Source organism: Delphinapterus leucas, chromosome 5 (assembly GCF_059928025.1).
Source record: "Delphinapterus leucas isolate spDelLeu-1000000601 "Yukka" chromosome 5, BTC_Dleu_Yukka2, whole genome shotgun sequence".
NCBI lineage: Eukaryota > Metazoa > Chordata > Mammalia > Artiodactyla > Monodontidae > Delphinapterus > Delphinapterus leucas.
In genome coordinates this window covers 52,820,080-52,846,455 of record NC_143133.1, presented here as the reverse complement: position 1 = coordinate 52,846,455, position 26,376 = coordinate 52,820,080, and the positions used below count along the sequence as shown (strand labels likewise).

Here is a 26,376-nt window from a genome sequence, read left to right as displayed (position 1 = left end):
TTTTCCCAGGACCGCTTATTGAAGAGGCTGTCTTTTCCCCATTGTATGTTCTTGCCTCCTTTGTCGTAAATTAGGTGCCCATATGGGCATGGGTTTATCTCTGGGCATTCTATCCTGGACCATTGATCTATATTTCTGTTTTTGTTCCAGTACCATACTGTCTTGACTACTGTAGCTTTGTGGTATTGTTTAAAGTCAGGGAGCCTAATTCCTCCAACTCTGTTTTTCTTTCTCAAGATTGCTTTGGCTCTTCGGGGTCTTTTTTGTTTCCATATGAATTGTAAAACTTTTTGTTCTAATTCTGTGAAGAATGCCATTGGTAGTTTGATATGCACTGCACTGAATCTGTAGATTGTTTTGGGTAGTACAGTCATTTTCAGAGTATTGCTTCTTCCAACCCAAGAACATGGTATATTTCTCCATCTGTTTATGTCATCTTTGACTCCCTTCATCAGTGTTTTACAGTTTTCTGAGTACAAGTCTTTCGCCTCCCTAGGCAGGTTTATTCCTAGGTAATTTTTTCTTTTTGTTGCTGTGGTAAATGACAGTGTTTCCTTAATTTTTCTTTCCGATTTTTTTGTTGTTGGTGTATAGGAATGCCAGAGATTTCTGTGCATTAATTTTGTATCCTGCAACCTTACCAAATTCATTGATGAGCTCTAGAAGTTTTCTGGTGGCATCTTTAGGATTTTCTACATACAGTATCATGTCATCTGCAAACAGTGACAGTTTTACTTCTTCTTTTCCGATTTGGATTCCCTTTATTTCTTTTCCTTCTCTGATTGTTGTGGCTAAGACTTCCAAAACTATGCTGAATAACAGTGGCAAGAGTGGACATCCTTGTCTTGTTCCTGATCTTAGTGGAAATGCTTTCAGTTTTTCACCATTGAGTATGCTACTTGCTGTGGGTTTGTCATATATGGCCTTTATTATGTTGAGGTAGGTTCCCTCTCTGCCCATTTTCTGGAGAGTTTTTATCATAGATGGGTGTTGAATTTTGTCAAAAGCTTTTTCTGCATCTATTGAAATGAGCATATGGTCTTTATTCTTAAATTTGTTAATGTGGTGTATCACATTGATTGATTTGTGTATATTGAAGAATCCTTGTATCCCTGGGATAAATCCCACTTATCATGGTGTACAATCCTTGTAATGTGCTGTTGGATTCTGTTTGCTAGTATTTTGTTGAGGATTTTTGCATCTATTTCCATCAGTGATACTGGTCTATAATTTTCATTTTTTTCTGATATCTTTTTCTGGTTTCGGTATCAGGATGATGGTGGCTTCGTAGAATGAATTTGGGAATGTTTCTCCCTCTGTAATTTTTTGGAAGAGTTTGAGAAGGATCGGTGTTAGCTCTGCTCTAAATGTTTGATAGAATTCTTCTGTGAAGCCATCTGGTCCTGGACTTTTGTTTGTTGGGAGATTTTTAATTATGGTTTCAATTTCATTACTTGTGATAGGTCTGCTTATATTTTCTAATTCTTCCTGGTTCAGTCTTGGAAAATTGTACCTTTCCAAGAATTTGTCCATTTCTTCATGGTTGCCCATTTTATTGGCATATAGTTGTTTGTAGTAGTCTCTTATAATCCTTTGTTTTTCTGCAGTGTCAGTTGTGATTTCTCCTTTCTCATTTCTAAATTTATTGATTTGCGTCTTCTCCCTTATTTTCTTGATGAGTCTGGCTAAGGGTTTATAAATTTTGTTTATCTTCTCAAAAACCAGCTTTTAGTTTTACTGATCTTTGCTGTTGTTTTCTTCATTTCTACTTCATTTATTTCTTTGTTGATCTTTATGATTTCTTTCCTTCTACTGACTTTGGGTTTCCTTTGTTCTTCTTTCTCTAGTTGTTGTAAGTGTAGGGTTAGATTGTTTACTTGAGATTTTTCTTATTTCTTGAGGTGAGATTGAGTTGCTATAAACTTCCCTCATAGAAATGCTTTTGCTGTGTCCCATAGGTTTTGGGTCATCATGTTTTCACTGTCATTTGTTTCTATGTATTTTCTAATTTCTTCTTTGATTTCTTCAGTGATCTCTTGGTTATTTAGTAGTGCACTGTTTAGCCTCTATGTATTTGTGATTTTACAGTTTCTTTCCTGTAATTGATTTCCAATCTCATAGCGTTGTGGTCAGAAAAGATGTTGGATACAATTTCAATTTTCTTAAATTTTCCGAGGCTTGATTTGTGACCCAAGATGTGATCTATCCTGGAGAATGTTCCGTGTGCACTTGAGAAGAAAGTGTATTCTGCCACTTTGGGGTGGAATGGTCTATAAATATCAATTAAATCTATGTGGTCTATTGTGTCATTTAAAGCTTATGTTTCTTTATTTATTTTCTGTTTGGGTGGCCTGTCCATTGGTGTAAGTGGGATGTTAAAGTCCCCTACTATTATTGTGTTATTGTCGATTTCTCCTTTCATGGTTGTTAGCATTTGCCTTATGTACTGACGTGCTCCTATGTTGGGTGCATAAACATTTATAATTGTTATATCTTCTTCTTGGATTGATCCTTTGATCATTATGTAGTGTCCCTCCTTATCTCTTGTAACAGTCTTTATTTTAGAGTCTATTCTATCTGACATGAGTATTGCTACTCGAGCTTTCTTTTGATTTCCATTTTCATGGAATATCTTTTTCCATCCCTTCACTTTGTCTGTATGTGTCCCTAGGTCTGAAGTGGGTGTCGTGTAGGCAGCATATATATGGGTCTTGTTTTTGTATCCATTCAGTCAGTCTGTGTCTTTTGGTTGGGGCATTTAATCCATTTACATTCAAAGTTATTATCGATACGTATGTTCCTATTACCATTTCCTTAATTGTTTTGGGTTTGTTTTTGTGAGTCTTTTTCTTCTATTGTGTTTCCTGCCTAGAGAAGTTTCTTTAACATTTGTTGTAAAGTTGGTTTGATGGTGCTGAATTCTCTTAGCTTTTGCTTGTCTGAAAAGCTTTTGACTTCTCCATCCAATCTGAATGAGATCTTTGCTGGCTAGAGTAATCTTGGTTGTAGGTTTTTCTCTTTCATCACTTTAAGTGTATCCTGCCACTCCCTTTTGTCTTGCAGTGTTTCTGCTGAAAACTCAGTTGATAACCTTACGGGGATTCTTTTGTAGGTTATATTTTGTTTTGCCCTTGCTGCTTTTAATATTTTTTCTTTGAACTTAATTTTTGCTAGTTTGATTAATATGTGTCTTATTTTGTTTTTCCTAGGGTTTATCCTGAATGGGACTCTCTGTGCTTCCTGGACTTGGGTGAATATTTCCTTTCCCATGTTAGGGAAGTTTTCAAGTATAATCTCTTCAAATATTTTCTCAGACCCTTTCTTTTCCTCTTCTTCTGGGACCCCTATAATTTGAATGTTGGTTCATTTAGTGTTGTCCCAGAGGTCTCTGAGATTGTCTTCAATTATTTTTTTTCTTTATTCTGCTCCTCAGTAGTTATTTCCACCATTTTGTCTTCCAGCTCACTTATTCGTTCTTCTGCTTCAGTTATTCCGTTATTGATTCCTTCTAGTGTATTTTTCATTTCAGTTATTGTGTTGTTCATCTCTGTTTGTTTGTTCTTTAGTTTTTCTAGATCTCTATTAAACTTTTCTTGTATTTTCTCAATCCACGCTTCCATTTCTATTTCCGAGATTGTGGATCACCTTTACTATCATTACTCTGAATTCCGTTTCAGGTAGATTGCCTATTTCCTCTTCGTTTATTTGGCTTGTATGTTTTTACCTTGCTCCTTCATTGTGACATATATTTTTGTTGTCTCATCGTTTTCTTTTTTTAATGAGTGAGATTGTGTTCCTGTCTTACTGGTTGTTTGGCCTGAGGCTTCCAACACTGGAGTTTGTAGGCTATTGGGTAGAGCTGGGTCTTGGTGCTGAGATGAGGAACTCTGTGAGACCTCACTCCCATGAATATTCCCTGGGGTCTGAGGTTCTCTGTTAGTCCAGTGGTTCAGACTTGGACCTCCCACTGCAGGAGCTTTGGTTCGACCCCCGGCTCGTGAACCAAGATCCCGCAAGCTGCATGGGGTAGCAAAAAATAAAATTAGACTAGGAAATTACGATATGTTAGAAAGAATACAAAAATAAAAATATAGATGAATCAACAACCAAAAGATACATCAGTACCACAATAGTAAAAAAAAGGAGAAGGGAAAATTTAAAAAAAGGGGGGGAAAGGCCTTGGCTGTGGAATGCGGGGCCTAAGCAAGGGTGAGGTTTGGGCAGTGGGCGGGGACTATACTTAGGACCCACAAGGCTGGAAAAGGCCCTGGGGGCTGTGGGGCATGGGGCTTAGGCTCAAGGAACAGAAGGGGCCCAGGTGTGCCCTTTCCCTGGTCTCAGAGGGCAGGTGACCTCACCTGGGATCCCAGCAGGCTTCCTGGCTTGAGTGGGTGGGGCAAACGCCCTCCTCTCCTCTCCTCTTCTGCTCTTCGGGTCTGGGAGGGCCCCTCCCGCCTGCCTCTCCTGATCTCCCCAGCCTCCCTCTTATGCCCCCAAAGACCAATGTGGCCGAGGCAGGTGGCGGGGGGCCGTGGAGGGCAGGAAACAGGCCTGAGAGTTCAGCAGTCTCCCTGTGCTGATCCTCTGCCCTCCAAAGCTACCTCCAGGCTGCGTGGGACCCTTTTGATATGGGTAAGTCTAACCCTAACACTGTGAACTAGGTTTGAGGGCCATCTATTGAGGCATCATATGAGACTCACTGAGTCTCACTAAGTTCAGTATTCACACAGACAGACCAGGGTTACAGATAAACCATGCATCATCAGGTCAGAATCACTATCACCAGTTTACATCGTTCAGGAAACATGGGGACAACTATCCCTCATGCCTGCAGACATTAGGTATAGTTACAATTTTTTAAAAAGTTGCCACAGGCTTTTGGTTCTCCAATAGCTAAGAATGAATCCACACCAGCTCCAGGTCCCCTCAGACAGACAGAGGCATAATTAGCCCCACTTATGCACATGCCAAACATTTTCATACATTATCCTTTCCCTGTTTCTTTATCTAGCAAACTCCTTCAAACTATTTCAAATGGCAGTACCTCTGAGAAGACCTCCCCCACCTCTAGGAAAAGAATCTGCCACTTCCTCTTCTGTACAGCCATATCACTTTGTATAAACTGCTACTAATAGGGCTTCTAACATCTTTTAAAAATAACTTCTTAAAAATTATTTTTTAATGAAAGTTGTAGTAGTAATGTTTAACAGTTATATACTGCTTACTACTTTCCAAGGACCATCTATATGCTTTATATTTATATATAAGTTTCCTAGGGTTGCCAGTGGTACAAAAAGTACCACTAACTGGTTAGCTTTAAACAATAGAAACTCATTCTCACGGTTCTGGAGGCTAGAAGTCCAAAATCAAGATATTAACATGCTCTCCCTGAAGGCTCTAGGGGAGAATCTGTTCCATGCCTTTCTCTTAGCTTCTGGTATTGCTGGCAATCTCTGGTGTTCCTTGGCTTATAGATGCAACACTCCAGTCTCTGCCTGTCATATGACATTCTCCTTGTGTGTCTCTCTTCTGTGTCTCTTCTCCTCTTCTTATAAGGACACCAGTCATATTGGAATTGGATTTTGGGCCTACCCTACTCCAGTAAGACATCATCTTAATTTCAGTGCATCTGCAAAGGCCCTATTTGCAAATGAGGTCACATTTACAGGTACTGGATGTCAAGATTCAACATATCTTTTGGGGGGGACACAATTCAACTCATAACTTATATCTTAACTTACTGATCTGCACAACACTTCTAAGAGATACTATTGTCCAGGGCTTCCCTGGTGGCACAGTGGTTAAGAACCCACCTGCCAATGCAGAGGACATGGGTTCGAGCCCTGGTCTGGAAGATCCCACATGCCACAGAGCAACTAAGGCCATGCGCCACAACTACTGAGCCTGTGCTCTAGAGCCTGCAAGACACAACTACTGAAGCCTGCGCACCTAGAGCCCGTGCTCTGCAACAAGAGAAGCCACCTCAATGAGAAGCCTGCGCACCGCAACAAAGAGTAGCCCCTGCTCGCCACAACTAGAGAAAGTCCGCGCTCAGCAACAAGGATCCAATGCAGCCAAAAAAAATAAAAATACATACATTTATTTTTAAAAAAAGATACTATTGTCCATATATTAAATAAGAAAACTAAAGCTCAAGGTTAAGAAAAACTTGCCCAAGGTCACACAGCCAGTGAGTGGCAGAGCAAGAATTTAAACCCAGGTTAGTTGGCTTCAGAATCTAATCACCTAACCACCACACTATACTATCTTTACAGGCAATAAACAGAAGTCAAATCAGCTAAAAGACTTAACAACAACAACAAAACAGCAGTTCCCTATTTATGCACTCCTCCCCAACACACACATACACAACACACACACACACACACACACACACACGCAATCATAATTAGCCCACTATTCAGGAACAACCACTTTCAGCTTTTTTTTTTTTTTTTTTTTTTTTTGCGGTATGCGGGCCTCTCACTGTTGTGGCCTCTCCCATTGCAGAACACAGGCTCCGGACGCGCAGGCTCAGCGGCCACGGCTCACGGGCCCAGCTGCTCTGCGGCACGTGGGATCTTCCCGGACCAGGGCACGAACCCGTGTCCCCTGGATCGGCAGGCGGACTCTCAACCACTGCGCCACCAGGGAAGCCCAATTTCAGCTTCTTTTTCTGGTATTTACACCCATATTTCAAGTAACAAGTATACATTGTTATTTTTAATTTATCAGTTTCAAATATCTACTGATTTTTTATGATGAGGATTTTTAGCTCATGTACATTCTCTTTTCCTCCCTCCATCATTCCATTATAAGTATACATCAATTCTTGATTAAATCCATATTAAGAGTTTACATTATTATTACTATTTAAAAATTATTCACTGCTGAGGCAAGGAGTATGCTATAAATATGTTTCCTTTCCTAAAATATGTATTTTTTTCATACAGTCCATAATTAAACCATTTTTTCACTTATGCAATTTTCTGTAATCACTTACCTCTTCCTCTACCCTTTAACAACTCTGAAAAGACCCTCCACAATACAATTTTGCATGTGGTTAAACCTGTCAGATCATCTTTACTTTTGGTGTTTTTCTTGCAGGCACGCATCCTGGAACCCTCCAACCTCCTGCTCCAAACTGGAATCGCTCTGCTCTGGTCCTGTTGCACAAACTTTGTCCTGGAACCTCTCTTCACTGTCATTTTGGAAATTGTTCTTCTCTTAGGCTGGAATCCCATTTCCTGGATCCTCTGTTTTGCTCTTTTTGTTTCTGATCTTGTTTTGGAGCATTTCTGCCAATAGTTCCCTTAATAAGAGTAAATATTTGAGATCACATACATCTGAAAATGTCTACTTCAAATTCTCATTTGATTGACTGTTGGTTACATACAGAATTCTAGGCTTGAATTCATTCAGATTTTTAAAGGCTTTACTTAAAAATCTTCTGGCTTCCAGTCTTCCTGCTGAGCGGTCAGATGCTTGAAACTTTATATATACTCTGTTTTTCTTCCATAAAAAGTTTTTAGTCTTCTCCTATTCAGGTGCCTTGGGTCTTTTTTCATTCACAGCATTGGGTACTGGGTGGGCCTTTTCACAATGAAGATTCCTGTCTTTCCGTTCTTAAAATTTTAAATAATTCCTTTACCTCTGTTTTCTCTTTCTAGGACTCCTATTGGTCAGGTGTTAGCCCTTCTGGATCGATCCTCTAATTTAAAAAAAATACCTTTTCCTTTTTATTTTTCATCTCTTTGGCTTTTTTGCTTTTGCTCTGTTTTCTGATAGACATTTCCTGGGCTTTCTACTAATTTTTTTTTTTTTTTTGGCATACCATATTTTTGAGTCCTATAAGCTCTTTTTTCATTTTCTAATGTTTTGTTTTGTTGTTTTAATGAAATTCTATTCTTGTTTAATGAGTAATATCTTCTCTCTGAGAATATTAATGTTTGCTTTACATCTTCTATTGGGGAGAAATGGTTAACAACAGGCTAACCTTTTTGTCCATTTGAAGATAACCTTGGGTTTACCTTCTCTCAGCACTGTTGACCTGAAAATGTACTGGATCACACAAAAAAACTGTGGAGAGGAAAGCCAGCTATATTACTAAGCAATATAATTTACTGAAAAAATATGACCCTTGTCTGGTAAATTATATCTGAAATGGAGGACTGTAAGTGGACTATAAAAATATAATGGAAAACACAGGCCTTAGCTACCTGGTGTGCCTCTTGAGAGGACTTGGAAGCTATGGTCATGTGCATTATAAGAAATAGTTCCTATCACATATGAGACTTTCCTATGCTGTGCCTATGTAGCCTTGGCACTTCAAATTGCATGCACTCCTTGTAGGGCTAGGAAGTAGCATCTAGGTTGGCTGCAAGGACTTCCAACAAAGATCTACGTGATATACTGACACGCGTGATATCATCTACGTGATATACTGACATATTTCTGTCCTGTATCATTTTGCAAATCTAAATGAACCTCGCACCAGGTTTTGGCCTATTGTATCTTGTGAGTGTAGATGTAAATTCAAGCCTGAAATAACTATTGGTGGTCATAATAAGCACTCATTCCCTAAATTGGCTATTTCTTCTTCTTCTTTTTTTGTTTGTTTATTTGTTTAAGTTTTGACCTATGCCTTTAAAATTGGAAGATTTCAAGTATCTGGAGATCCTAGGCTGGTCAGTTACATTTAGGGTTGAGGCAATTAACGACTGACTGGAAGCTCTGTCTGCAAGAACTGGGCAGAGTGTGGTGGACTTCACTGTGAAGCAATTATAGCCAGCCAGCTATTTTTCTTTTCTTTTTTTCCCCGCCCCTGGTAAGGGTTCTCCAAATCTCTGTTAGCCTTTTCTCTGGCATTCTAAAGTTGGTGGAGGGTGAAGAAGGAGAGACTGGGCAGGCATAGTGGTAGTGGTAGGGGACAAGGGTATTAGTTCACGATTCGGTCAACTTTCACTTAATTCCTCTGTTTTCAATACCGTGCCTCATTCCTGTTCAGCTCTATGTCTGAGGTCACTGAGTTTATAGCCTTTCTGATTCTGTTTCTGTAGTGATTAACACACCTCTGGTCTTCTGTGAGGGAGGAGGAGTCACCGGAATATGCAGGATGAGAAGAGTCCGGGGGTCTTAACCCTTCCTGATACAGACTTTTACACAATCTCCACTTTCAGCCCTATGTCTCCTCAGAGACTCTATAACATGTGGTATCTCCAATTCTTGATCCTTTCCAAAGTTCAAGGGAGAAAAATCATCTGGCTTTTTGTATCAGTCAGAGTCCCGTCAAGAAATAGAAACCATACCAGAAATGTGAACAGGGAAAAACAGAATTAGCAAATGCAGAAAGGAACTATGACTTCTAAGCAGGAGGGTGAACCAAGAAGGAACTAAGAACTCAGGAAAGGGTCCCCCAGTGCCCTCAAGACTGAGATTCAGACTTTTAAGGAGAGGGTATGCCTGCCACAGGAATGTGCAGACCAGAGGTGAAGAAAAACCTTGCCAGAGAGTACAGGCTGGAGCTGGTTGACTGAGGGCTGCCAAGGTGAGTGCTACTGGGTCTTCTGTTTGCTGATCTGCTGGCTTCTGTACATGGAAAGCCCCTTTCTCCTGCTGTTGTCTTGCAATGTCTCTCCAGAATCCTCTGTTGACAAAGTCTAACATCAAGCTAGTTTGCAAAAAAGAAATGTTTATAAGGTCCAGCTCCAGTATAATAAAACAGAGCAAAAAAGGCAGATTTGCAAAACTACAATGAAGTATCATTTCACACTGGTCAGAATGGTCATCATCAAAAAGTCTATAAATAATAAATGTTGGAGAGGGTGTGGAGAAAAGGGAACCCTCCTACACTGTTGGTAGGAATGTAAATTGGTACACCTGTTGTGGAAAACAGTATGGAGGTTCCTTAAAAAACTAAGAATAGAGTTACCATATGATCTAGCAATCCCACTCCTGGGCATATATCAGGAAAAGACAAAAACTCTAATTTGAAAATATATTTGCATTCCAATGTTCATAGCAGCACTATTTATAATAGTCAAGATATGGAAGCAACCTAAGTGACCATCAACAGATGAATATATAAAGAAGATGTGGTATATATATATAATGGAATATTGCTTACCATAAAAAACAATGAAATATTACCATTTGCAGCAATATAGATGGATCTAGAGATTATCATACTAAGTGAAGTAAGCCAAAGACAAATATTATATGATATCACTTATACGTGGGATCTAAAAAAGTAATACAAATGAATTTATTTACAAAACAGAAACAGACTCACAGACCTAGAAAACAAACTTATGGTTACCAAAGGGGGATAAATTAGGAGTATGGGATTAACAGATATACACTACTATATATAAAATAGATAAACAACAAGGATTTACCCTATAGCACAGGGAACTATATTCAGTATCTTGTAATAACCTATAATGGAAAAAAATCTGAAAAAGAATATGTGTGTGTGTATAACTGAGTCACTTTGCTGTACCCCTGAAACTAATACAATATTGTAAATCAACTATACTTCAATTTTTAAAAAAGGTAGATTTGGAGCTGAAAGATAATAAATTGATTACTGTCACACTTGTCATCCATACCTCCCACCTTTTAGAGGCATTAAGGCTTGACCATCTTCATGTTTGCGTCATTCTTCATTCTCCCATCAGCTCTCTATCTTAATACTTTAAAGCTTAGAGTTACAAGTTGTTTCTTACTTTCACCAAAGACAGTATTTACATTTCTGCGCTCCTTATCGTTTTTGGGGTAATTAACAAAAGAAGGAGTGATGGTAATTTCTTAACTCCTTTATCAGGAAATCTTCCCACCTTTCTATAATTACTCTATTTTTAAACTAACGACCTTATCAAATTGTGACAGTCTCCAGAGCAAAGACAGCCTTTAACTCATCTTATGTTCTTTTATCTCCCTCAGTGTCTCACCGTGTCATGAGCTTAATAAAGGTTGGGTGAATTAAATGAAATGTACATTCTTTAAAAAAAATTTTTATAAAATTCATAATTTGTTTCAATCAGTTTTACAGCTATACATCAGGCAATTTCCAACAACCTGTCTTATAAATCTATGCTGTTTATTAAAATAAGAAATAAGCAAAAGCATTTATAGGTCAAGGAAAGCTCATCTTTAATCCTACTAGCAAAGCAACTCACTCTCTATACAACATACTTACAATAAAAAAGAAACTTTTCATTTTATTCATTTATTTAATGAGCAGATTGTCCTACTGCTTTAGATATATGCTGCACTAAAATATACTTCTAATAGTTGCCTCTAAAATATGTTAATTTATTTTTAAATGCCTATACTTACCAATTCAGGGATGTCTTTTACTTTGAGAGGAACTTGGATTAAACCCAAATGAGTCCTGAAACTATGAGAATCACCATTTTCATAATTTGGGTTGCGAAGATTAATTAAAACCTTTAAAAACAAATCCAACATAATTGGTTAGTTTCTTTATTGACTATTTACATTTACAAAATTGGTAGTAATAACCTTAGTATATATCACAAGATTAAAAACTATCTGGGTTATGCATATACTTTAATTACATTCTGAAAACTAAAATTGTATTAAAATGTTAAAATACTATAAATATGTTTTTAATTTAATATTCCAACAGATGATCTACCATATAAAACTAAAAAATTAAAAATTTAGTTAGAAAGAAAAACTTTCTGATGGTAAAAAGAATTGTTTGATTATATTTTACCAGGGAAAATGACAGAAAAATTTAAATTGCTTGATTGTAATATTTGCCAGGAAAAATTTTAGAACCAACTCTAACTCTTTTAAAAAACAGATACTGACAAGGTTTATAGAAAGACAGTGAATAACATCATAAGGTTTTGCCGATAAACCAAACCCAAAGGGAAAAAAAATTTTTCAGAGGCCAAGCTAACAAGAAAGATGGATTTATATATTTTTCAAAATTAACTAGATTAAAAAAAAAACTTAGATATTTGCACAGCCTTTACTCTAGAAATCTCACTTCTATCAGTATGATTATGGAAATAATTAAAGCTGTTTGCAGAGACAGTGCAGAAAAAAACATCAAGGAAGTACTGTTCTCTTATAAAACAGAAAAACATGAGACAACTTAAATATTCCATTAGAGGAAATTACCTAAATAAATTATGTTTAATTTGTACAAAATACAGTGTAATATGCCTCAATTAATATCACAATATGTTTATTAAATTAAAAAGTTACAGTATAGTAGTATTTATTGCTGTATGATGGCATTATGAGTAATTTCTGTTTTAAATTTTCTTCTTACATATATTTTCTTATTTTTCTAACAACACACATTTTGGGGAGAGAATAATAATAATTTCAAAAATATTTAAAAATTGAAACTGTTGAGGGAAAGAAACCACCAAGAATCCAAGGAAGGAGATTATAATGACAGAAACACTATCATATCTGAAGAAGGCATTCATAAACTGATAACTAATGGCTGATAAAATGGAATATGCTATAAGGCCAGAAGAGTTTCCTAAAATTGCAAACACTAAATTGAAACTAAAAATATCAAAGGTATTTGTTTAAAAAAAAAGAAAAAAGAAGATTTAGCAAAGAATCAACAGTGTTAAATACAGACTAATATAGAATAACACAATTTTAGTCTAATTACACAAATAAGGCATCATACTTGCATGGGAAACTCAAAAACACAGAATTGAAAAGAAAAAGAAACTATGAATATGTGGGCAATAGAAAAGAGAAAATATTAGAAAAGCAGAAACTATAACTAAGGGAATGATTATAGAAAATTTGCTTGAGTTAAAGAAGAATCTCAGCATGACTAATAAAAGGATCAATTCAGCAACAGTCCTGAAGGCCACAGAACACTATGATTATTAAGGAGAAAACAGTTAAAGACAACCATAAAAAAATTACATGAAATTTAAGTGCTAGAAAAGGAAAGAGTTTGGGAGAAATCTTTAATAAGCTAAGAGAAATAATGCTAGCACCATAAAGGCAGTTTCAAACCAAAGTAATTTTTCTTTAAAGTTAAAAAGATACTGCTTACAATTCTAAAAGGCCTGAAATAATTTCTAACAATGTTCTATGCTGGCAAACTGGTATCAGAGACAACAGGTTCAGAAAAGAAAAAATAAATAAAATGTGAAAGATTCAATCATTCGTTTACTCATTCACTCAACACGTTTACTGAGCCATGATGTGCTAAGCACTGTTCAACCTGTTGGAGAGAGAACAGTTAAAGACAGGATCAGCTTGCAGCTGCAGCTGGTTTATGGTAGCTCTATCTTATCTTCAGGGTTACCTGGACATCTAGTAGCAACCCTTGGCCAAGAAGGGGTAAAATGCACTAACTAGTCATTTATAATGTGCTATTTAATGTCCCCTGGAGGAACTCCATATCAGTTTATTTACATTGTTTATTGAAAATGTACAGATTGCTGGTTTACATCTGAATTACCAGTGGGGTATAAAAGACCCCTCAGAAAACTTGTGCCTTGACTCCCAAGACCGAAGTATCTTGCATGTACCTTGGAGATTCATAACCCAAAGACAAAGTGCATCCTGTGCAACTGAGAAAGGGGCCTGGGAGATGTGTCTGGAAATTCCCATCTCTTTGTATTTGCATGTATTTTCTTTCTCTTGCTGAAAGAAAGCCTTATGTGGGTGTATCCTTGTGGGTGAAGTCTTGTTGAGCCTTTTCAATTATCTGACTTGACTCTGTAATTGTTGCAGCAGTGAACAAAACTTCCGTCTAATAGGATAAGGCAGGCAATAAGCCAAATAGAAAAATAGTATGTTATATAATGCTAAATGCTATGGAGAAAAACAAAGTAGGAAAGGGCTATAAGGAGTTCCAACCAGGGGAGCCAGGGAAAAGTTTGCTAAGAAGGCAACATTTTTTTGTGTGTGTATGTGTTTGAATTTTTTCCATGAATATTTTTTTAACTGAAATAAAAAATAATTGAAATATAGTTGACGTACAATATTATGTTAGTTTCAGGTGTACTACAAAGTGATTTGACATTTGCATACATTGTGAAATGATCACCACAATAACTCTAGTAACCATCTGTACCCATATTATACCCATATAATACCCAATATTATTGACCATACTCTTTATGTTGAGAATGTGACATTTAAGCAAAGACATAAGGAGTGAGGGGAATGTACACACAAGTATATGGGGGAAAAGCACTGCAGGCAGAGAAAAGAAGGAGCAAAAGGCCCTCACAAATGGGCAGAAGCCAAGGTAAAGCAAGGAGGCTAAAATAGCTGGAGTAGAACAAATCAGGAGAAAAAGTAATAGGAGATGAACTCAGAGAGGTGGTGGGGTAACAGACCAAGCAGGATATTTTAGGCCACTGTCATGACTTTGGTTTTTAAGTAGAAGGAGATAGGAAGCACCTGGATACCAGAAGAGTGGCTTCTTCAGAATTGTACTTACAAGTCTTCCTCTAGAAACTCTGCTAAGAACAAAAGGACAGATTCTAGGTGGGCAGCTTAGAAGCAGAAAGAGCAATTAAGAGGCTACTGAAATAGTCCAGACAAGAGATGGCTGCTTGGACCAGTGAAATAGGAATGATCCCAGTAAGAAGTGGATGGATTCTGGATATACTTCAAAGGTAAAGCTGAAAGGATTTGCTGATGGATTACATGTAAGGTACAAGAAAAAAAGTGTAATCAAAGAGAGGTGAATTAAAATAATTAGTGAGTTGTAACTGCCTACTGAAGAGTTCCACTTGAATGCTCAATATGCCTCTCAAACTTAATTAAGCTCATCATCTTCACTAATGGACCTGTTTCTCCTCCTGTATTCTGTATCTCAAGGGCAAGTTACCTCTGCCCAATTACCCAATCTAGACACTTAAAGGTTATCTTTGGTTTTTTTTTTCCTCATGCTCCTTAGATCTAATCAGTTCCCAAATCTTCCTTAAAATCTCTCAAGTCTGTTGAATTCTTTCCATTTTGAATGCTGTTCTCTTAGTTCAGACCTTTATCATGCCTTGCCTGAACTACTAGAACAAGAAGGAAATAAAAAAGGAAACAATTCACTGAGCAACTATATGTGCCAGGAAGCAGGCTACATGATTTACAGTCACTATTTTTTAATCAAATCTTCCTGATTTGCTTCCCTCTAATTTTTCCACACTCCAATGTATTTTCCAAGAGCAATTTCCAAATATAATCATGTTATTCCACCATTTCAGTGGCTCTGGGGCTTTTTACATGGTGATTCCTCTGCCTGGAGATATTTTTATACCATCATTTCTTTTGCATTTTTACCTCATTTATATATATATATATATATATTTAGCCAATAGAACCTACCTCGAGAAAATCCTTAGGTGCATAAACAGGCCTGAAAAGGCTTAAATCTAGAATTAATAAGATAGATTAAAACAAAATTTCAATTATAACATAAAAATTCTTATTAATAATAAATTTTAATGATTCTTTCATATGTTGCTATGCAGCTAGATTAATTCAAACATTTGCAGAATATCAGTTATTTGTCATACATTGTGTTAAGTATTGGGCCAATAAAAATAAAAAGGTAGTCCCTTCCCTTGACAGCCTAGATGACATACTCTAGAAGAAATAAAGAGTCCCCCCTTTGATAAATTTGTAATAGATTATTTGTAGTTGAATTGAAAAACAATGTCAGTATAATATGAAAGTTCTATATGAGAATAGAGAATTCTATATGAAAATTCTCAAAGTACTTAGAATACAAACAATGCATTCTTAGTGAATTCCTGTAGTTGTATTGAACTGTTCTCCCTTTTGAACTTCTATAACACACTGCTCCCTTTATTATGGCACAATTTCTTGCCCAGTACCCACCCCCCTCAACTTTCTTTTAAGAAGGAGTGGTGAGGAATTATGTACATGTCTACCTAAACAATTTTATATATGTATCTGTTTATCATAGTAAATGTTAGAGTTCTCACTCATTATATGTTTATAAAATTGATTGACTCAATTTTAAACATTAAAATGAACCAAAATAAATTCTTAAAAACATTTTAGAAGTATTAAAACTGTTCCACATATACCCTGGTTTCTCTTCAGATCAAATAAATCTCTTGCCTTTTACTAAAGATTTTCGTGGAGAGAAACAAATCTGAGTGTTTAATAAATTTTTTGAGGCCTTGCTTTGGTAGGGCTAGTAAAAAAAACCCAAACTTTTCCACATTTAATCCATCTTTAACATCTCAATGTAATTAAAGTTTGAAAAAGATTTGTCTATGAAATCCACTGAATGATTTAATTTACCCTTTTATAAAAATGTTTTCAAATGCTGCTTTAAAAAAAGATAACTGATTTAAATATCCTCAAAATAATGGAGAACACTGACCAAAGTTAGGAATTTTAAACTGCAAAGTAGACGTTTAAGCAAAAAAAATCAGATGATAGTAAATTAGTGGAGAGGGAAAGTTGCTGTCTTTCCAAAAAAATTGTTAATATTGTTATTTTGGATTCACAATTAAGAAGGCAATTTTTTTTCCCCACTACCACATTTTGAAAAGAGTTTTACATATACCTGGCTCATCAGTTCCCATTTCATTCCATTTATTGAGAAGTTCTTTCTGTTCTCCAACTGGCCTCTAAAAAAGGTAATTTTAAAATTGGTTTTGTTTTGTGAAGTTAAGCAATGAAGATGAAAAATAAGAATCAATACCTTATCTAAAAGCTTAAATAAGCTACCATAACACAAGAAAAAATAATTTCATTACATATGGTTAGCTTCTTAGGGAATTACACTTAAATTACATTATTTAACTATTACATTATACAGTAGTCTCAGTGGCTCAGTTACAATGTGGTGCTAATGAGTCCAAGAATAGAAGGTAAATGATCTGTGCTGGCTAGTAAAATTTCACAAAGAAAAACTGCTCCTCAGCCACATACTACATCTCTTACCCCATCCAGCAATCTGAGAAATGCATTGCAAGGGGGACTGGCCAAGAGAGTGTGACTGTGAATCAGTAGCACCATCTTCCTATATGAAAGACAATATATTATACAATACTACATATTTAGACAGTTTTTCATATAAACTTATCTTTTTTTTTACACCATCCTTCTGGTGCCTTCAGTGACTTGTGCTTGGATATTATCCAAAGTACATTCACTATATCCTGTCCAACAGCAGGAAATAAATAGCAGGTTTGGAGAATGAAGTGAAGAGAAACGTTCTCTCCTACTCATGAGCAGCTATAAAGAATCCAGAATATTTCTCAAGTGGCTTTTCTCTCCTTTTTCACCTCTCCCCTCTCAAAGCCCAGAGTGACAGATAAATGTTGAGTATTAGATCTAAATAGTTCTGCAGAGATGACAAATCATTCAAGTAAGGAGACTAAAGGTAATTAAAACCTTTAAAGTGTATTTATAAGACAAATCTCCAAATCACCTATACTGCAGAGTCTATATTTATTCTCAAGATATAGGTTTATTACAAAAAGCACTACAGCATACATAATAGAAACCTATATAAACTACATCCACATAATTGGCCTTTCACAGATTTTTGTTTCAAAACAAACTGATATACTAGTAATAAAAAAAAGATAGATAAATCTGTCTGACAGTTATTTCATGATACTTCCTAGTACTTGATTCACAAAAAAATACTTAAATGTTAGAAGTACTTTCCATGCTCTGTGGTGACTTAGATGGGTGGGAGGGAGGTCCAAGAGGGAGGGGATATATGTATACATAATAGCTGATTCACTTCGTTGTAAAGCAACTATACTCCAATCAAAAAAAAAAAAAAAGTACCTTTCGTGCCAATGGGATACTCAATTCAGTGCACATACTATTTAAACTCTTCAAAATTCTTTTTTCCCAACTTCCCTGAAACATAAGGAACAATCTATTATTATTTCTGGTTAACAGTACCAAAACTGATTTTAAAACATTAAAGATGTTATGAGCTATATAGAAATGGTGAAGTTGGTTGAGATTGGTTATCTTTATTCATTAGTTTACTCAACAAATATTGATTACTGCCTACTATGTGCCGGATACTATCCTTAGCGCTGTGAAGTAAGCTGTGAGTAACAGAAAGTCTCCGTCCTCATGGAACTGACGTTCTAGTGGAGGATGGGAATGAAGATAGACAAAAAAAATAAATCAACAATCAGATGGTGATAAACATTACAAGGGAAAACAGCAGATAATAAAAAGGTAAGTTAGATTTAAGCATTTTATAAATGTTTGATACTCAGGAATCCCATTAATGACCTAGTAGAATAAAATTTTACAGAAATTGTTATATTATAATTTTTCCAAACATGATATTTTACCCTAAATACTTCATCATGAATTTTCTAAGAATAAGAACTTTCTCCTACATAACCACATTACCATTGTCACACCTAAAAACACTAACAATAATATTTCATATTATCTATTATTTAGTCCATATTCAAAAATTTCCAATTATCCCCAAAAATGTCTTTATATTTTTTAAAATCTTGGATCCATTAAAATTGAATGTATTACATTACATTTGGCTGTTATGTCTCATTTCTTGTAGCTTAATCTAGAGTGCTTTCGTCCTTTTCTTTTTCATATAGACTTTTTTGAGGAGTCCAGACCACTCGTCTCTTATGTATCACAATCTGGATTGGTCTTACTACTTTTTCACAGTATTTATTACATTTTTTGTAAACTTGAAATAATAAGTTAATTTTAATGGTCAGTCATAAATGGATTACCCATATATACCATATTTTAGTAAACTATTCTTTTTAATGCCAAGCTAAAATGCCATAATTTTTGGTCTTTTTATTAAAATATGCCTACAGACCACTTCTGACTCACTAAAACCAAAATAAAATAATGCCAAAGCTCCAAAATTTAACCCAAATGAGGAGAAAAGGAGAGAATTATATATTACATTACCCATAAAGGACAGTTACAACCAGACAATAAAAGCAGAATAATAATAGCTCCATTATGTGATTGTTATAAAGATTAAAGTACTTTGAACAGTGACACAATAATGATAATCATTCAATAATTGATAGCTTTTACTACAGCTATCATTATTCAGAGCTTCTTCTTTAATACACATATTTAAATACATTACTCTCTATCTGGAATAAACCCTCCATGCTCTCCTCCCATCCCAACATACTCATTCCTACATTATCTGAATAAATTTTATTCACCTTCCAGGTCTTTACCTCTATTAAGCCTTCTCTTACCTGGCCCCTCATCCCAGATAATATTCGGTACCTTTGCTTATGGGTTCTCACAGCACCTCTTCCTTCACCTATCATAGCACATATCACACTTTGTCTAGCACATAATAAATTCTCAATAATTGAACAGATTTTACCCTAAGTTATGTTGCAAGCATTTAAAAATAATCTGATACAACTGCCTAAGCAACGAATGAACAGGAAAAAAATCATCTATAGGAGGAATACAGAACTGTGTGAAATGCATGAGGCTTAAACTAAATATGTAGAAATAGGTTTTCAAGAATAAAAGAATACTCAATATATTGCATGAAATACTGCCCATACCGTGTGACCCCACCTCCTTCCCACCCTGGGCAGGTAAACCGGCCCCGCCCCAGCTGTGGCCCCTGGCTGCAGAGAAGTCTGAAACGCAGGTGCCCTGCCAGGGCCTGAGTGGCCATCCCCCCCACCGCCAGCAGACCCGGAGCACCCTGTACAGGGGACACAGGTTCGATCCCTGTCCAGGAAGATCCCACAGGCCGCAGAGCAACTAAGCCCGTGCACCACAACTACTGAGCCTGCGCTCTAGAGCCCGTGAGCCACAACTACTGAAGCCCATGCTCCAGGAGCCCATACTCCGCAACGAGAAGCCACTGCAATGAGAAGCCCGCACACCACAACGAAGAGTAGCCCCCGCTCACCACAACTAGAGAAAGCTCACGTGCAGCAACAAAGACCCAATGCAGCCAAATAAATAAATAAAATTAATAAAATTTTTTTAATTGCATGAAATACCCCCAAAATGAATTCCATTTACTGGCTTATTTTCAATTCTTTCTCTTTTCTTTTCTTTTTTTTTTAACTGTAAAAAGTTCTCTTAGATCCAAGACTTAAAATACATTTGGGTACATTATTCATGACCAAACTTTAATTATTGCAATATAACCCACTTCCACCCTCAACATCCTTATCCCCAATTTATCTAGATAAATCTTATTCAACGTTCAGATCTCAGCTTAAAAATAATTTCCTCTAATAAGCCTTCTGTCACTTACTCCCCCAACTCCAGATTGTTGGAGGAGCAGGTATGAGAAAGTTTAATTTAAAAAACTGTTAATTTTAATTCAGCCATTACTATAAAACTAAAATTTGCATAAGATTAAAAAGTCAATCCCTGAATTTGTATTACTTATCCTATTATATAAAGAACTAAATTTCTAGCTATTGAATTATGATTCCAAAAATTCTCATTTTCAACCACTAATAAGAGGGCTCTTGAGTTGATAAAAAGAAAATAACTCTAAGATATAAAAACAAAATTAAAGTTACAAGAGACATCAATGTGTGGCTTATACACTGTGCATATTTTCAAGACTGCAATACACTATTTTAATGCAACATAAAACCTACTAAAAACTCAAACATGAAGGCCATTTAAAATAGAATGATACTTTCTGTAATTATACCTTGATAAGATATTCTGAAACATATTTATCTTATCCTTTAAAAAATTATTCTAACAAAAACATCTCTCCAGGTGTTTTCAATAAAGTACAATTTCAAGTGATTAATCATAGTTCTCCTAAATGGATATCCCACTTTACCAAGTATTTCAACTTACCAAATTTAAATTTAATGTTACATGTAATATATAGAGAAACTAGTTAAGAAAAAAGTTACAAAGAAAAGAAATTAGATATTAGAAGAAAGCATTCTGAATGAAAATAATTTAGGAAACAGAGCTATGTGATTTTCATGTGTTTACATGTGTTATTTTATTAATCCTGTGAGATATGTATCATTACCCTCATTTTACAAATGAGGAAACTTTTTAAAAGAGCACCTGAGAGTAGAATGGAAAAGAATATTAAGAACTGAAGCAATGCTGCACAAAGTTTTACTCAATTATTTTTTCTGTGCTCTGCAACTAAAGCAGAAACTTGGAAATGGGGACTTCCCCGGTTGTCCAGTGGTAAAGAATCTGCCTTACAATGCAGGAGATGAGGGTTTGATCCCTGGTTGGGGAACTAAGATCCCACATGTCATGTGGCAACTAAGCCCGCACACCACATCTACTGAGCTCGCCCGCCTCAGCGAGAGAGCCCGCGTGCCACAAACTACAGAGCCCACGCGCTCTGGAGCCTGCGCACCACAACTAGAGAGAAACCCATGCACCACAACAAAGAGCCCATGCACAACAACGAAAGATCCCGCATGCCACAACTAAGATCTGATGCAGCCAAAAAAAAAAAAAAAAAAGGAAACTTGGAAATGATGATCCAGAAGAGAAGAACAACTTAAAACTGAGAGAAGGAAAGAGGAAAAGGATGTTCAATTCAGAAAAAATCAAATTTTTATGGCTAGAAAAGGGGGAAATGAGGTGTAACAGCTGAGTTTTCAAATAATGAAAAGACATAGATTCAACAAATGTTTATTGTGCACCTACTAAACACATGTCACTAAAAGATGAATGAAACAGCATCCCTGTAGTGAGGGTGGGGAGGATAAGACAGAAACAAATATAAGCTGCAAAAAGTTCATAAGGGCTACACCAGTCTATATGTCATAAACCAAAGAAAACATAAAACAATAAGCAAGCAATAGGAAGCCAGGTATATCAAAACTTCTAGTTGACAACAGAACACATACCACTTCCTTGAAAATCCTAAAAATAATGAAAGAAAAGCGACCCCAGTGGTTGGCCACTTCCCTACTCCCTGTTCCATATCTATGGCAAGGTTGGCAGGATTTTTCCAAGGTACGCCTTGCAAGAACTTCAGTCAGATGGTCAGAAGTCATTTCATGGAAGTCTTGGATGGTCAGAGAAATCATTTGCTCAGACATCAGAAATAGTAATAGGATTTCCTGACAATGAGGAGAAATCCAAGATGAAGCAAGCGGCTGCTTTTAAGCTGGGTCATCCTTTAGGTCATCCTCAAGAACTCTAATCTTGAGTAAGTGGTATTCATTCATTCCTTTGTCTCACTGACTAACATGTACTGAATGCTTTCTATCTATAAAGCACAAAGCTCAGGCCAGTGAGTAAATGTTATAAGGAGCATGTAACCATTTAACACAAGCAAGAAACTTTCCAACAAGTAAGAAGACTTAATCAAAATGGGTTAAGTCAGTGAAATTGTGAATTCCCTGTTTCCAGAAGCTCTCCACCAAAAGGAGACGAACTCTAGAGGTTGGACTGGATAAATGTGAAGGTCCACTTTAGCTCCAGTTTTACAGATACTTAATTTTTCTCAGGTCCTATTTCTGGAGGTGAATAAATAAGCTCTAAGTCTCAAAACTAAATGCTCAAAAAAAATCATAGGTATTTCTATGTTATTATTTAAGTAAAAATTTCAGTGTGTACCTAGCACCAAAAAAAAGTAGAAGTAGCAAATAAGTTATTGAAAAACAACAGTGCGTTAAGACAAAATAAGAAGAAAGTAATAGTTTCTACCCCAAAGACTTATAAAATAAAGATCTTTAAAATGTTGTTTAAAAGGAAAATGAATGGCATTTTACATTTAAAATGTTTAAATAGGAAGACATTACCTTTTACCTAAACCCATATCCTCTCTAAATGAAATTATTGTTGCATTCTAATCAGTTTCCCTAATAATTGGAATCTATGGTATTAACTCAAAGTATTTCAAGAGTTTTATAAATACAGTAGTTTCTAAGCCATGAGAGGCAAAAGATTCACAAAAGAACTGCAACTGTATTGAAATCTTTAAATGGGTATTAACTATCACCTTGTTACTTTTTCATAGTAATGAAAATAAATAAGAAGTCATTAAAAAATACATAATAAATATATAACACGCAAACAACTATGAAATTATAAAGTTTTAAATTACTTTCTTCACCTTGAAAAGAATAAAGTAAAACAAAATAAAAATCATCCAGCTATCTAATGGAAAAAGGTTTTAGTAATTCTCCGATTATAAAAGTAACACATTTATTCAAGATAGTTGGAAAAACAATAATATGTAAAGAATAAAATAATAAATAAGCACTCATAGATTTCAATCAGCCAAAATAACCACTGTTACCATTTTATTCTCTTCATTTTTTTCTATGCATGAATATGTACAATTGAGATGTATATGTGTGTATGAATATACACACGCATATATATACATTTAATTAAAGCAGAATTATTTTGTTTTTATAGTTTGCTTTTCCATTTAAGATTATATCATATGCAATTTCCCATGTCATTATATTTCTTCAAAAATGTCATTTCTGATGCCTGTATAACATTGTCTTTTGGAGTTTCCATGTTATATTTAAGCAGGCCCTATTGCTATTCGTTTAGATGCCTTAAAATTTTTTACTATTATCATGAACATGAATTTTTGTGTTTCTCTGATTCTTTCCTTTAGGGTCTGAGAAATGAAATTACTAGGGATAAGGGTATGAATATTTTCTAAAAGGGAATACTTTGCAGTTTTTGATTATTCAATTCATTCATTATTTTAAAAAAATATCTATTGAGCGTCTACCATGGGCTAGGCACTATGCCAGATGTTGCAGATACAGTTGTGAAAAGAGAGACACTGGCCCTGCTCTACCGAATCTAGTGATGATACAGACAACCCAAGTATTGTGGTGGGAAGTATAGGGTGCCTCCCATGTGGAAGATTGGAGAAACAGGATAAATATCTGAGAACTAGGGGTCAGAAGTCCTTCCTAAAGAAACTATCATCTAACACAGGGCCTGAAGAATATGCAGAAGTTAGCCAAAAATATGTGGGATTTGAGGGTAGGCAGTTTTGGGTAGAAGCAACAGCATGAGCACAGGTTCTCCTGCTGGGGAACAACTGAGGAGATCAAGGATGACTAGAGAGAGAGAACATACGTGTGTGGAAGTGGGCATGGGAGTGGCAGTAGGGGGAGGGACAGTGTGAGGAGGCAAAAGATGAGACCTGAACAGTAAAAAGGGGCAAGATCACTTATAGCCTTTTAAGCAAAAGTAAGGAAATGGAGCTCTATCCTAAAAGTCTTAGAGGTTTTAAGAAATGGAGTGACAATACAGAAGGCAGAAAGGCCAATTAGGAAGGGGATGTGAATTGAAGTAATATAAAACTAGCAAAATTCTCATTTTTGCTAAGGTTACTCGATTGGCAGTGAATAGGATAAATTCAACCACACAGCACATCTTGAGTTTGTCTGAGCATTTCTGGACTGGATACAGAAATAGGCTAAATATCGTCAGGTAGTGTAGATTCTGGAGCGGCTGTCCAAGATTCAAATTCCAGGTCTTCCACTGAGTAGTTTGGTAAAGTTGGCCCCATCTAAGACCGTAAGAGTGACTCATTTCATAGAGTCAGCATAAATATTAAATGAGTGAATACTTGTAAAGCACTAGAATGGTACCTGGCACGTAATTAGAGCTCTATGTGCTTACTACTATTATTTCACAAGAAAACTTATGCACTTATATTTATCACACTGCATATAAGTTTCTTCAAATATTGCTTCCTGTGAAAGGTGTGGCAAAATAGTTCCCAAAGTATTTTACATGGAAATAGATTACATAAGTTTGAACAACACTAGATTAAATAAAAATTAAACAGTTTCTTTATTGCAGAAACTCTCTGAGCTGTTAACATGCCAAAAGAAATTGTAAGCAACAAAATTAAGGAGAATTAGATTTAAAAAAAGTATAAAATAAATATCCATGAGTCCCTACTGATAAAAATAAATGATTGAATAAATAAATAAATGGGGGAGAGGAGACAACTCTTCTATGAAGAAGAATTCTAAATAATTTCTGTAGATACTCCCCCCCTCAGGGAGGTGGAACATAACTTCTCAAGTGTGGACCATGACTTCCTTCCAGACGGTACAGTATACATACAAAGTGGGGGGGTGAAGAGTAGCTTTACAGTGGAAAAACCTCACAAATAATACCTCAATCAGGCAATCAAGGTCAACATCAACAGTGATATATCATACTGATTTTATATACCATGATATAATCTAATGACTATAAATGGCATTTTATATCTGTGATCTTCCTCCAAAATACCCACAACCCTAGTCTAATAATGAGAAAAACATCAAACAAATTCCAAGAGAGGGATATTCTACAAAATACCTGACCAGTACTTCTCAAAACTGTCAAGGTCATCAAAAACAAGGAAAGTCTGAGAAACTGGCATAGCCAAGAGGAGCCTAAGGAGACGTGACAACCAAATGTAATGTGGTATCCTGGATGGAATCCTAAAACAGAAAAAGGATATGAGGTTAAAACTAAGGAAATCTGAATAAAGTATAACTTTAGTTATTAATACTGTATTAATATTAGTTCACTAAGTGTAACAAATGTACCATAGTAATGTGAGATGTTAATAGGGAAACTGGGTACGGGTTCCATGGGAACTCTCTGTACCGTCTTCTCAATTTTTCTGTAAATCTAAAACCCTTGTAAAAAATCAAGTCCACTAAAAATAATAAATTGTGATTCACCAAGAGGAAAACAATGTGTACTTCCATCCCCAAACTTATTTGTCCCTGGAACCCCCTTTTATGGAGCATCTCTCAGGGCTAGGATTCAGTATAAAACACTCTGGAAAATGCTGATGCAGTATAAGGAGCCTCTTCCCCTCATCAGCCCAGAAAACTTCCTAGCCATCTTCCCTATAGCACATAGCACCTTCTACCTTATGTTATGGGTACATATGTCCAAGTCTTATTTCAATTATTAAATCATAAAGTTAACTGAAGGCAGAATCTGTATCTAATTTATTTCTGAATCTTCACAGCACATAGCAGAGTGTCTTCTACTCGTAGGCATTCAGTAAATATCTTTTAAGTAAATATTGTAATAATTGCTAGAAAGGATGGTAAATGCCTTTACTTATTGATTCATTATAAACTTACTAAGCTCCTGCTACATAAAGGTCAGTATACTAGAGGTAACAGTTACACAAAAGTCTTTTTAAAATTGTTACTGCTTTCCAGAGGCTTATAGGAAAAGACAGAAAGATGCGTACAGAAATTACTATAATAGAATGCAATTTGTGAATGAAGGCCATGAAATGACAGTGTGCTACAAGAGTGCAAAAGAGGGAGAGATCCTTTCAACAGGGTAATAACAACGTCAGAGAAGAGATGCCATCTGAGTTGACACAAAATAGATGGGATTTACATAATG

At 35.9% G+C, this 26,376-nt stretch overlaps 1 protein-coding gene and 1 non-coding gene across 2 annotated transcripts in view; one reads left to right on the top strand and one right to left on the bottom strand.

The window, feature by feature from the left end:
* TBC1D19 (TBC1 domain family member 19) overlaps positions 1 to 26,376 on the bottom strand; it is a 155,776-nt gene that overhangs the window by 70,952 nt on the left and 58,448 nt on the right. The window contains exons 5-8 of the mRNA XM_022566430.2: positions 17,806 to 17,880; positions 16,568 to 16,631; positions 15,352 to 15,398; positions 11,341 to 11,451 (exon numbers count right to left, since the gene is read on the bottom strand). Coding sequence (XP_022422138.1) covers positions 11,341 to 11,451; positions 15,352 to 15,398; positions 16,568 to 16,631; positions 17,806 to 17,880 — 297 coding nt within the window. The remainder of the gene's footprint in view (positions 1 to 11,340; positions 11,452 to 15,351; positions 15,399 to 16,567; positions 16,632 to 17,805; positions 17,881 to 26,376) is intronic.
* On the top strand, positions 16,076 to 16,191 carry LOC115801957 (U5 spliceosomal RNA). Its single transcript, XR_004022334.1, has one exon. It is a non-coding gene; the product is annotated as a U5 spliceosomal RNA (small nuclear RNA).